Below are 12,526 nucleotides of genomic sequence, written 5' to 3' on the forward strand. Positions count from 1 at the left end.
CCCATTTTGATTTGTCACACTACCTTTATAATTTACCTAGCTACAATGTATAGGAAAGGTGTTCATATATGATACATATACCACAAGATAGAAATTGAATAGTACCACTAAAAATAAGCATTAATACGTAGTTACGACGGCAAGAAGAAAAAAACCTCTTGTTTTATTTCAAATAATGCCCTTCCATGTTACAAACAAAGATTTTTTTAAAAAAACCATGGCCTTATAAACATACGAGGGAGTACATAAAGTTGAAGTCTTAAACTGGACACACAACCGGGTTGTGTTTTGAGTCACCGCTGCCGCTTAATTGTGTTTTACTACTTTTCAGATATACTAGTTTGTCTTGTGGAAGTTCAGTGATCTTCTGGAATCATGGAACATGGCTGGTACCAGTACTCCTAGTGCTTCTTTACAACAGTTTCGGCTCAATAACAGAAAGAACAGGCAATTAGGACGGAAAACGGAAAATCGAAGAAGAGAGAAGGGAGATTAACTAGCCTATCGTCGTAGGTACCTGGATAATTAGCAGAGAAGCACGGCGGCGGCTGAGTGGAGGTGGAAACGGATGGCCGTGGGCGTGTATTTATAGTGTGAGTCACCTTCTAGTACTAGTTAGGGTATATAGATGAATTTTGTTCGGGCTGTGATCGGATCCGATCGATCCAGGCGTTTTATCCGGGCCGCCCGGGTGACTTCCAATATTACCATCGCACACCCCGCCGGTCCCATGTGACAGATTTCTGCCATGGATGGAAAAAAGCATATCTCCACGGCCGGTTCGGTTCATAAGAGAGTTTTTTCTTTTGAAACACCGTACAAACTTCATACGTGCATGCACTTACTCGTATAAACGCAGGCACATATATCATATACCTTTGTGAGCACTTCTAGGAGACTCGGTATAACAAACTGATTCGGCGGATCTTGAGATTGACGAAGTCACCACGAACGCCTCGCTGTCGATGCCGTCGCCCCCACTGAAAAATATTCCTCCTTTTAATAAGAGACCAAAGTATCAAACATGTGATTTGAACTCTAGTGGACTGTGGTGCCACTGCCCTCCTAACCATTCAACCACATGTTGATTCTCTCGATAAGAGAGCTTTGGCTGAACCCATGCATAGCCCGGCGGCAGTGATGTGCTGATATGTCTCAGCCCGTCCGCATTCTAGCGTTCGTACTCGTATTCGCGGTGTTGTGCACACAATTACCTCTATCAATAACAACGATGTTTCTTGTTTCTTTCCGGTATGGCCACTCATTTTTTATAAGAGAGCTTTGAGATTAGTGTTACAAGGTGAAATTTCGAAATCCAAAGTGGGGGCCTAGGAGGGACCACGTGTGGCCCAGTCCTAGAGAATTTTTTCCCCTCCGCCAATCATTCTTCAGTCGGTGGCGGTGCATCAGCGTCGACAACCAGTGTGCTAGATACAAGAGGTGATGGCCCACGGCGTGATGCTGAGGGTGTAAAATGGTATGGTATAGTGTTGTTGGGCAAACTCCTAATTATACCACCAGCACACTTTGGAAAACTACTAGTACTAGGATCAAATCATTGGTTGTGTTCGTTCGTATGGTTTTAGGTATGGCTGGTTTTAGGTATGGCTTGAACGATCTATGGTCTCATCTTTGACGATGGTACTACCGACTAAGCTGAAGAAACATGAACATTTTTTGGGATCTCTCGACCACAAGTAGGATGGCTGTGGAGGTGCATCTGGGTAAGTGAACTTGATTCCTCCAACCAATACTTACTAAACGCCCCTTTGATATACATATTTCCTCATGATCAACACGAGAAAAGAGCCAGAAAATACCATCTCCACGTTCTAACTATTTGAGGGGCGATGAACCGTCTTGTGCCACTATAAAATGTGACTTCGCACTTAGCACATGATCCACTAATAGCATTATCATCAACACAAAAACACTTAGGGAGAAAAATGCCTTTTAAACCCTGACCGTACACAAGTGAAATTATATTTCTTGAACCTTGGGCACATATCTAACATTCTTGTGCAGCATGTTACCACCATCTTCAGTCTTGATCATAATATATCCAATGCCCCTAATGCGCTAAGGCACACCATTACCTTGATAGATATATCCTAAATCACAAGACTTGCAAGTAGAGAAGAAATTATACATATTTGCTGCATGTTGAGATGCATGATGCTAATTCAAGGACTACTGCATGCAACATTGGATTTTTTGTTGAATCCAGAAATACATAGGCCTGAAAGCAATATAAACAAGTAAATACCGATGGTTCGAGTACATGTCTTTCTTATATACTTTCATTTGCTCTAGAGTTTTCTATTTATTATGTTGATTAGTACCCCTTCTATTTAATTAACTGCAATAAAAATGGGCACATCAGAACTCTCTACTATATATTAAGCCTACTAAAATAGACATAAACTTGTGTATATAAACAGACATAAACAAATATATATTCTTTCCGTTCACTTAGATGGCACAAGCTTCCTTTTTTTAATCCGGTCTAAGATAATTTCATTGCATAAAAAATTGACATGCAATGTCTCTAAAAGAAAAGAACTAACACAACTTTCTTTGCAATACGTGTTTTAGACTTGTGGATGATAATACAATAGCTGAATTTTCCATCACTAAGATCAAAATTATACACTAACAATATATTATTCTAATAGTGTTGTATTATAATATGGTGAACTTTCATAATATAATAACTAAATTATATTTTGTAAAGATTGTATATCCTAAGAGAGAGACAATTATAAACAAATAAAAAAATTCAATGTAAATATGGGAGAATCACGTTTTTTCCACCACAAAGTATATAACGCGAAGTAATTGGTAATATATTGTTACAAATTACTTCACCTTTTATACTTTGTAGTGGCAAAAACGCCTCAGAGACTACAAAGTATAAAAGGGGAAGTAATTGGTATCAAGGCTTATGTATGTCTTGTGCAATCTAAGCAGCGTCCGATGATATGTAAGGACGGTCCGGCGATGAAGATCTTCTTCGGTGCAGGTCTTGCGCATCTTCCTTTCGGAGCCCGCGTCAGAGTTAGAGCTGCCTGTGTTTGCGCGAGGAGTCACCTGTTTGGTATAAGACAGTGTTGCTTCGGCCAGTTTTCCTTGGTGGTTGTTTCTTCGGTGAAGTCGGAGTTGCCGAATGTTGATGACGATGACGCTTGTGGACAAGCTCAACGACGACCATCTCTTTGGTGGTGTGCATGCTACTTGTGTGGGTAGCGAGGGTGGCTGTGTGCTGGTTTTCGCCATGTTTCCCAGTGGTGGAGCCAGGTATCTTGCAGGTTTGGCTGCCGCCATACCTCCAGCAGTGCACAAGTACTACGCATCTAGAGTGTTCTTTGTAAAAACAAAAATGTATTTGTACTTACGTAGTGTTGTGATGTAGTGTTGTACTAGGCCAGCTTTGATTGTCTGGGGGGGAAGCAAATTTGGTGCACATGAGCACCAGTGCTCTAGGTTTGAAAATATTTAAAAATTATACTTTTGGGTTTCAAAAAATCATCAAATACATAAACATGTCGTGAATATTCGTGTGAAGTTTCGGTAGAAATTGCGTTGTATTTTGAGGTATAGCCAAAAATCAAATTTGTGGCTGTGTATATGGGCATATATGTGTCAGAAATTTGTCTTTTTATAGCTTAAAATAAAATACAATAGAATTTTCTCCAAAATTTCTACAGTACCTTCGGAATGTTTATGTGTATGTGCATATTTAATTTCAAAATAATTTAAATCCAAGAAATATGATTTTTTGAACTTAGGAGCACCAATGCTCATGTGTCAAATACACTTTCCTGGGTGTGCGTGACTATTTAGATTTTTGTCTCGCATAGGTGCAGATACGTATACGACGCGTTTGGTAGGCTGCATGCAATTTCTGGTTCACTGCGCCAGTTAGATGGGACTCACATCTCGTTCCGGACGAGCTCCGGTACACAAAACACACTTCGGTTGATCGCATGGTTTTCCTGGTCTCACTTATATGGTAACATGGTGATCTTACCTCACCTATCACAAGACCACCATGGCACCGCCGTTCACAAGTTTCGGCACATCGGTGATGGCACCGTCGGTCACGCAGGTCACTAGCATGGGCACGTCGCCGACCACGAAGATGAAGACCACCTTGGCACCTTCGTTCACACCGATCAAAAGCATCACCACATCGCCGACCACGAAGACGAACACCACCATGACACTGTTGTTCACGCCTGTCACAAGCATCACCATATCGTCGACCACGAAGACGAAGACCATCAGGACACCGCCGGCCACGCCGGTCACAAGCATCACCACGCCGCCAACCACGAACACAAACACAACCATGACACCGTCGTTCATGCTCGTCGCAAAGCATAACCATGTTGCCGACGATGAACCTGAATACCACCATGACAGTGTCGGTCACGCCGGTCGCAAGCATCACCATGTCGCCGACCACGAAGATAAACACCACCATGACACAACTGTTCACGCTCGTCACAAGCATAACCATGTCGCCGCCGACGAAGCTGAATACCACCATGACACCGTTGGTCACGCCGGTCACAAGCATCACCACGTCGCCGACCACGAAGAGGAACACCACCAAGCTGCCACCACCATGGATTATCACCTCTCACTTCTCACACATAATCACCACATCGCCGTCCATGAAGATGGCAAACTAGAAGTTGAGCTAGAGTACTCTGAACTATACTCACACGTACGTCCACGGTACAGTATACTAGCGGGTCATTTATCTATCTGTGTATGTACACCGAAACAAAAATCGGTCAACATGAAAGTCATGCGAAATGGTGATGTGAACCTAGTTTTCAAAGGATATTTCAAACGGTTGAGCGTGTGTGTGACAAATTTGGCAAAATGCGCTTAAAATTCATACACAAAATTGACGATTTACGACTGACGAAACTCGAAACCGATTGTGGGAATTGATTCTTATCATTGACACACATCTTTTTCGTGTACAAATTATTTTGATCTGGGATATGTGCGTGTTGATTTAAAGAGAGGGTGTATGGAGTAGGGTGAGGGAGAGTGAGCAAAAGCACGTGCAACCTTTGCATCGGTGGAGCCAAGGAGTGGGGAGAACGGGACAAGCCCGCTAGTAACTGTCGAACCGGGCCTTCCTCCACCGCTTGTCCCAGGGTGCTTTAAAACCCATGCTATGTAAGAACGTGAGTGAGGTTAGGCAAACAAACGAGCCAAAAATTGCTGGGCCGATGCGAAGCAAGGGCGCCTAGCCTACCAAACGCGTCCGTAGTATACGATCTGGCTAGCCAGCAACTGCCTAATTCTTGAAATCCTAGAAACCTCCATCAACCGCCAAAGAGCAGTGTGGAGTAGTGTAAGGGAGAATGAGCGTAAGCAAGAGCACTTGCAACCTTTGCATCGGTCGAGCCAAGGAGTGGCGAGAACGGGACATCCCGCTAGTAATTGTCGAACCGGGCCTTCCTCCAACGCCTGTCCGAGGGGTGTTTTAAGACCCGTGCTATGCATGAACGCGAGTGAGCCCAGACAACCAAACGGGCAGAAAATTGCTGGGCCAATATGAGGTAAGGATGCCCAGCCTACCAAACACGTTCGTAGTATAAGATCATGGAAACCTCCATCAACCGCCAAAGAGCAGTGAGTCGGGGCGCCGGCCTGGCAAGACAATACCGCGACCGTCGAGGCTGTTGTGAAGTGTATAAGTAGATTGCCTAGCCCTTTCCATTAGTTCGGACTTTTGGTTCAAGTGGCTAGTGCATGAATCTTAACATGGTATCAGAGCCCCAGGTCTCGAGTTCAAATCTTGGCTTTCACATGGTTTTCGCAATTAAGCCTAAAAATTGTTGTTGCCCCCTCTTTAGCCACCGCTGATGCCCTGTTACGGTGTGCTCTTCTTCTTTCACGTGTTGACTTTCTCTTCTCCCGTCACACGCGAGTGGGGGTGTTGTGTAGTGTATAAGTAGATTGCCTAGCCCTTTCCATCACTTCGGACTTTTGGTTCAAGTGGCTAGTGCATGAATCTTAACAGAGGCGACCATGGCGAGTAGGAAGATGGCGTCGAAGAAAAAGAGCTAGTACATAGTGAAAACAATTTTAGAATTGAAATTGCACTTTGGATTAAAAATAGATCTTGTTGTTGTCGACTGAAATTACACTTCAAGTAATTTTCAGTTGCTGAGATATTATGGGTGCAAAACATTATTTAAACATTACAAAATTAAATTACACCTTAAAAACAAAGTTATATTTAATTAACAAAGTTTCGCATTTTCTCGCTTATCGACTTCGCCACACCTCAGATTAATTCCTGCCTCCGCTACTTATGTTTTCCACTAATAAACTGGTCAATATATGTACTTCTGCTTTATTAATTATGGTTAGTCTTTCGACTCGTTTCAAAAAAAATCATCTACCAAGTAGTAGCAAGTAGCTTGTTAGCAAGCAACTATTGTTAACACTTCACAATACAGTAAAAAAAAGCTACGCCACTAGCATCCATTCTCTCACTACTAGATTGACAATGAAAATCATTACCGATGTCAGAAACAAATGTCATTATTCAACAGTTATATCAGATCGGCACTCGGGACATCGGAGCAGGTTGGTCAACCTGCATCAACTTGCCGTCTCAATCCGAACGCCGGCCGGCGATCCCAGGCCGCGGCCGCCGCGCGCGCCCAAACAGCCCCGTCTGCGTCACCCAGTCCTCGATCATCTCCTGCGCGGCGCGCCCGTTGTCCGCCGGCACGAGGTGCCCGGCGCCGTACACCACGGCGTGCGTGAGCACCCCCGACCGCTGCACGTACCCGGCGAGCTCCTCCTCCCCGCCCTCTCCAGCAATCCGCCACACGGCGCGCTCGGCGTCCTGGAACGCGCGCAGCCCGCTCCACCGCAGCTCCTTCAACCACGCCTCCGTCGGCACGACGCCGATCCGGAGGTCCCGGATCCCCTGGTACAGCAGCACGCGCGTCCGCCCCCGGCGCAGCACCGCCTCCACCTCCGGCTTCACGCTCTTCATGATGTCCTCGTGCATCGCCGCCCTCACCATGCCGTTGCACTCCTCCCACACCACGTCCGGCCGCGCGCCCAGCGCCGCCTTGACCTCCGCGCGGTTGACGAGCTTCCCGACGGCCGCCGACGCGTACGGCCTCCGCTTCGCGTAGTCGTAGAGCGTGGCGAGCCCCGTCGCGTTCTCCAGCCACGAGAGCGCCCTCCCCCTCGCGTCCGACGCCTCCTGCCACCGCCCCGCCTCGGCGAGGGCGACCGCCTCCGCCTGCATCGCCTCCAGCTCCCGCTTCTGCCGCGCGTTGATGAAGCCCGTGAAGTAGGCCGAGTCGGCGTGCGTGGCCACCTGCGCCACCGGGTGCGTGAGCCCGTTGCCGATAGCCACGCCCAGCAGGTTTATGCGCCGCCCCGCCGGCAGCCCTGGGTTCACGGCGAGAATGCGCGACGCCGCCGCGGGGACGTACTTGCCGGCGTAGCTCTCGCCGGTGAGGAAGAACGGGCGCGCGCGGAAGGACGCCGGGCTGGCGTCGAAGAAGGACTGCAGCGCGGCGAGGACGTGCTCCGCGATGACGGACTGGTTGGTGGGGATGAGGGCGGGGGAGGGCGCGGCGCTGAAGCCGGTGCCGAGCGGGCTGTCGAGGAAGAGGAGCCCGAAGCGGCGGTTCCAGGCGAAGGGGTTGCGGGAGAGGGAGGCGCCGTCGGGGGTGACGAGGTAGGGGCCGAGCTCGAAGAGGTCGCCCACCAGGCCCGAGCAGCCCGGCCCGCCCTGCAGCCAGAGGAGCAGCGGCGTGGCAGGTGGTCCCACATGCAGTAAAGTAGAAAATCTCATCGCGCCAGTTGGGCCCCACGATGCTACTCATTGAAAGCTTCACCAACCAGGGAATTTCGTCAGTAGTAGCAGCACACTGATTGACGGACCTGCACGCGCGCGCAGCATCTTATCCCATGGCTCCGCCGCCGCCGCTTCTTGCTCTCCTCCTCCTCCTCGCCGTGTCTCCCGTAGCCTCATCAGCGCTGTTCCCCAAGGAAGCCCTCCCGACGAGCTCCGGCTACCTGCCAATCGACCCGACCACCAACGCCTCCCTCTACTACGCCTTCTACGAGGCCTCAAACCCGCTCACGCCGCCGGCCGCCACTCCAATCCTCCTCTGGCTACAGGGCGGGCCGGGCTGCTCGGGCCTGGTGGGCAACCTCTTCGAGCTCGGGCCCTACCTCGTCGCCCCCGACGGCGCCTCCCTCGCCCGCAACCCCTTCGCCTGGAACCGCCGCTTCGGGCTCCTCTTCCTCGACAACCCGCTCGGCACCGGCTTCAGCGCCGCGCCGTCCCCCGCCCTCATCCCCACCAACCAGTCCGTCGTGGCCACCCACATCCACGCCGCGCTGCAGGCCTTCTTCGACGCCACCCCGCCCCTCCGATCCCGCCCCTTCTTCCTCTCCGGCGAGAGCTACGCCGGCAAGTACGTGCCCTTCACCGGCGCGCACATCCTGTCCGCCAACCCCACGCTTCCCGCGGGGCGGCGCCGCGGCGTCGCCATCGGGAACGGGCTCACGCACCCGGTGGCGCAGGTCGCCACGCACGCCGACTCGGCCTACTCCACGGGCCTCATCAACGCCAAGCAGAGGCGGGAGCTGGAGGCGCTGCAGGCGGCGGCGGTCGCGCTCGCCGAGTCCGCCCGGTGGCGGGACGCCGCGGACGCGCGCGGGGAGGTGCTCTCGTGGCTGCGGAACGCCACCGGCCTCGCCACGCTCTACGACTACGCCAAGCAGCGGCCGTACGGCACCGACGCCGTGGGGGCGTTCGTCAACCGGGCGGAGGTCAAGGCGGCGCTGCGCGCGCGGGAGGACGTGGCGTGGGAGGAGTGCAGCGGCGCGGTCGGCGCCGCGATGCACGAGGACGTGATGAAGAGCGTGAAGACGGAGGTGGAGGCGCTGCTCCGGCGGCGGACGCGGGTGCTGCTGTACCAGGGCGTCCGGGACCTCCGGGACGGCGTCGTGTCGCAGGAGGCGTGGATGAAGGACCTGAACTGGGGCGGCCTGCAAGCGTTCCAGGACGCCGACCGCGCCGTGTGGCGGACGGGTTCGGGGTCCGGCGACGAGGAGGAGGAGGAGCTCGCCGGGTACGTGCAGCGGTCCGGCGCGCTGACGCACGTGGTGGTGTACGGCGCCGGGCACCTCGTGCCGGCGGACAACGGCCGCGCCACGCAGGAGATGATCGAGGGCTGGGTCACGCAGACAGGGCTCTTCGGCGGCAGCCGCCTGGGCTCGCGGGGACTCATGCCGGCCTGAAACGGCAGCTTGACTAAGCTGCTGATCCATACCATGCCAAAATTGTGCAATAATTCAGTGATGATTTCGTGGATTGTTCTCTGACATTTTTGTGATGAATAGTACAGTCAAACATGAATGTCTCACCCAAACATTCAGAAACCCCAGTCCCCGTGATCAAAGAGCCAAGTTTTGGGCTTTGGCGTGTTCTGGCGGAACAATCTGAGCCCTGTTGTACAACACTGTTCAGTTGAAATGTTGAACACACCACACTATGTTTTGCATTTTCCCTTGAAGCTGAAGCTGGCCATTTCGGCGCTGGGAATTTACCATGAACCAACGGCGCTAAGAGAGGAATTGCTCAGTTAGGGCATCGCCAACGGGGCGATGCATATCGGATGCCTTAAGTAGTCGTGCGCTTCCGTTTGCGTCGCCCCGCAGACACGAGAATGATAGAAAAGTACGTCTTCCTTTTCTGTAGATATATTTTTTGTCCGCGTGGTCGCGAACGGTCGCTCCGCTTCCATTTGCGTTGCTCCGTTTGAGATACCAAGTAAGTTCCTAGCTTTACTAGCTGAACTGCAAGGTCATTTCTAACGGAAATTGATGTTCATTCAACACCTTTTCTGACGGCAGACTAATGAGGTAGACGCCTCTCCGGGGCTGCATCAGGTTACCACAGAAAAGTTGTTGAGAGCCTTTGGTTGATTGCTGAGGGGCTGCATTTAACTCTGGAAATAGGGGAAGCTATTTGTTGATGTTTCTTGGAAGCAGGCCGGAGCAGTATGCTAGTGATGCACATATAGGGAATGATCCGATTTTATTGATTACTCAAACAAGTAAACTATATCTGGTATGAGAAACATCACCCAAGAAATCGAATTAAAAGTCAAACTTTCAAATTATAGTGTCTACCTTTGTTGAACTTCTTTGTTGTTTCCTGAATATGTATCAATAGATCAGTTCGACCGTACGAAACTGCGACCGATCCCTCTTCCTACTTCTGCACGACAACGTTATCAGAGGCCCAATTCTGGCCAAACTTTTTTTCTTTTCTTTCAAGCTTGTGTTACTCGGGCTGACCTGCTAGTTATGGAAAATCAATATGAGCCAAATTTTAAATTGGTACGTGCTAGCCCGTTCTTATATTATATGTACACCTGAACGATCTCAACAAAAGAAAGCAAACGACTTCATCAATCGATCCTAGAATAGAGGGTGAGACCAAGCTCACGCTTTGAACAGATTGATCAAGCTAAGTAAAACACATAATTTAACTTTATCTTGTTCTCATATTCTGTAAAATAGAATCACGCGAATGAAAAAGTTCCACTGTTACACTTGTTCGAAAAAGTATTTTTTAATTGCAACTTGACTTGCAACCGGAAAAAAATGGGTTGCAACCACACTTGCAACTAAAGAAAATCTTATTTACAACTCTGGAGAAAGTTTTAGTTGCAACTTCACTTGCAGTTGGAAAAAATATCAGTTACAACCACACTCTCAACAGGAAAAAAATCTCAAGTGCACCCCCACTTACAACTCAAAAAATGATTGAGTTGCAATCTTATTTGCAACTGGAAAAAAATTCTTAGTTGCAACCTCACTTGCAACTCGAGTCTCTGTTGCAACATATTTGTAACTAAAAGAATCTTAATTCATTTTTCTCAGTTACAAATTTGTAACTAAAAGAATCTTAAGATAAAGGGACAAGAAGGAGCGCCCAAGGCGGTGCATGTTCACTGGAATTTACGCCAGACGGAGTCGGACGCTAGGGCAGCTTGGCGGCGTATTTGTTGTGCGCTGCTAGGGAAAGAATGGAGGAGGTTCTGGGGGATTTAAAGGCGAGGGCGCGGTGCTGTTGCGGATCGAGAGGAGTGGGCGACGTGGGGTTGAGGACGACACGGTCGTCCAGGTCGTGGGCTTGAGCTAGCGGGCAAGAAAAAGAAAAGAAAAAAATGGGGGCTGAACCGGTTTTTCACCTCCTGATGGCATTGTTGGTAATAAGTTCTTTTGTGGGAGGGCAAAACGGTCTAAAAAAATGTATTGACGAAACCTCCAACTAGAGAAAACAGAGGAAGTTTCTCCTTTTTAAATAGTGGAGATAGAGAAAAGGTATGGGAAAAAAAGCCCACATGTAGTAAATGTGCATGAGGTGGTGGAAAAAGAAAATAAAGAAGGACAAGGCAACCAAAACTGACGTTCATCTGCGTGTACAGGTAGAACCTCCACGAAGGCAACAATACAAACAACAAAATCCGACACGAATCTCAAAGCTAAAGGTCGGACAGTTATAAACTTGACTGAGCACTAAGCTAGAACTAGCAATTCCCATAAAATAACATGCAACCGGTCCTAAAAGGTGTCCCCCTTCCCGCAAGTCAACATGGCATTAGAGCCGCTTCTTCCAAAAGTCTGGCACAATATCCTACCGAGAAAACAGTGATAATTTTTCTTCCTTCCAAAAATAGCGATCTCACATTGTGCATATCTCCTCCCTCCCAGAAAGAACCCCGATCAATGGATCGTTGATACACTTGATCCCCTCCCTCCTAGAAAGAAAACATGATCGCTAAATGAACATCCCTGTCATCTTCCTTCCTCTCTCCCCATGGTGACCTCCACCTCGACAATGTCCTTAGCAACGCTTTTGGGGTCTCCTCCCTCGGAGAAACTCTCACGGGAAAACCACATGTACTGGAATGCAAGTCCTGCCTACATTTGGTGGTGCTCGCTTCATGGAGTTACTTGATTTCCGACTCGGCACTAGAAAAAACACATGAGGTTGAGGGAACCATCATGTCTAATCCATCCTATGAAGCTTGGATCCAGCGGGGTCAACAAGTTGTGAGTTATCTCACCAAGTCAATGAGTAAGGATGTTCTATCTCAACTTTTTGGATTAGAGCATGCTACAGAAATTTGGGCTTCTATTGAGGCATCATTTGCTTCACAATCCAAGGCGTGTATCAATATGTTGCATGGGAAACATATAAACTAGTTGATACCCCACGCGTTGCCGCGGGCATTAGAGATGATTTTCATGTATGTAAGAAATATAATGAGAAATCTAAACACTAATGCTTTTCTGCATATACTTTTATGAAGTGTAAAAATATTCGGTATTTACTTGGCTTTGGTTGTTCTGTTCATTCAAATCTTGACCGTCCCTTTTCAGCACATAACTGAATAGAATTTTGCAAAGTACATGGGATTCGTTCTTCATGTGAAGATTT

General features: G+C 48.9%; 2 protein-coding genes across 2 annotated transcripts; one reads left to right on the forward strand and one right to left on the reverse strand.

Moving 5' to 3' along the window:
* Positions 1 to 6,649: 6,649 nt before the first annotated feature.
* Positions 6,650 to 7,855, reverse strand: LOC124648166 (serine carboxypeptidase-like 50). The gene has a single exon (XM_047187967.1). The coding sequence runs from the start codon at positions 7,853 to 7,855 to the stop codon at positions 6,650 to 6,652; it is 1,206 nt and encodes a 401-aa protein (XP_047043923.1).
* Positions 7,856 to 7,971: 116 nt separating this feature from the next.
* Positions 7,972 to 9,312, forward strand: LOC124648168 (serine carboxypeptidase-like 50). Its single transcript, XM_047187968.1, has one exon. It carries the CDS (start codon positions 7,972 to 7,974, stop codon positions 9,310 to 9,312), a length of 1,341 nt encoding a protein of 446 aa, XP_047043924.1.
* Positions 9,313 to 12,526: the final 3,214 nt, after the last annotated feature.

The sequence above is a fragment of the Lolium rigidum genome, chromosome 4 (genome assembly GCF_022539505.1).
Source record: "Lolium rigidum isolate FL_2022 chromosome 4, APGP_CSIRO_Lrig_0.1, whole genome shotgun sequence".
Classification (NCBI taxonomy): domain Eukaryota; kingdom Viridiplantae; phylum Streptophyta; class Magnoliopsida; order Poales; family Poaceae; genus Lolium; species Lolium rigidum.

Bases quoted from the DNA above. Each gene is read 5' to 3' on its own strand.
- LOC124648166 (XM_047187967.1), bottom strand. From the start codon at position 7,855: ATGAGATTTTCTACTTTACTGCATGTGGGACCACCTGCCACGCCGCTG.
- LOC124648168 (XM_047187968.1), top strand. From the start codon at position 7,972: ATGGCTCCGCCGCCGCCGCTTCTTGCTCTCCTCCTCCTCCTCGCCGTG.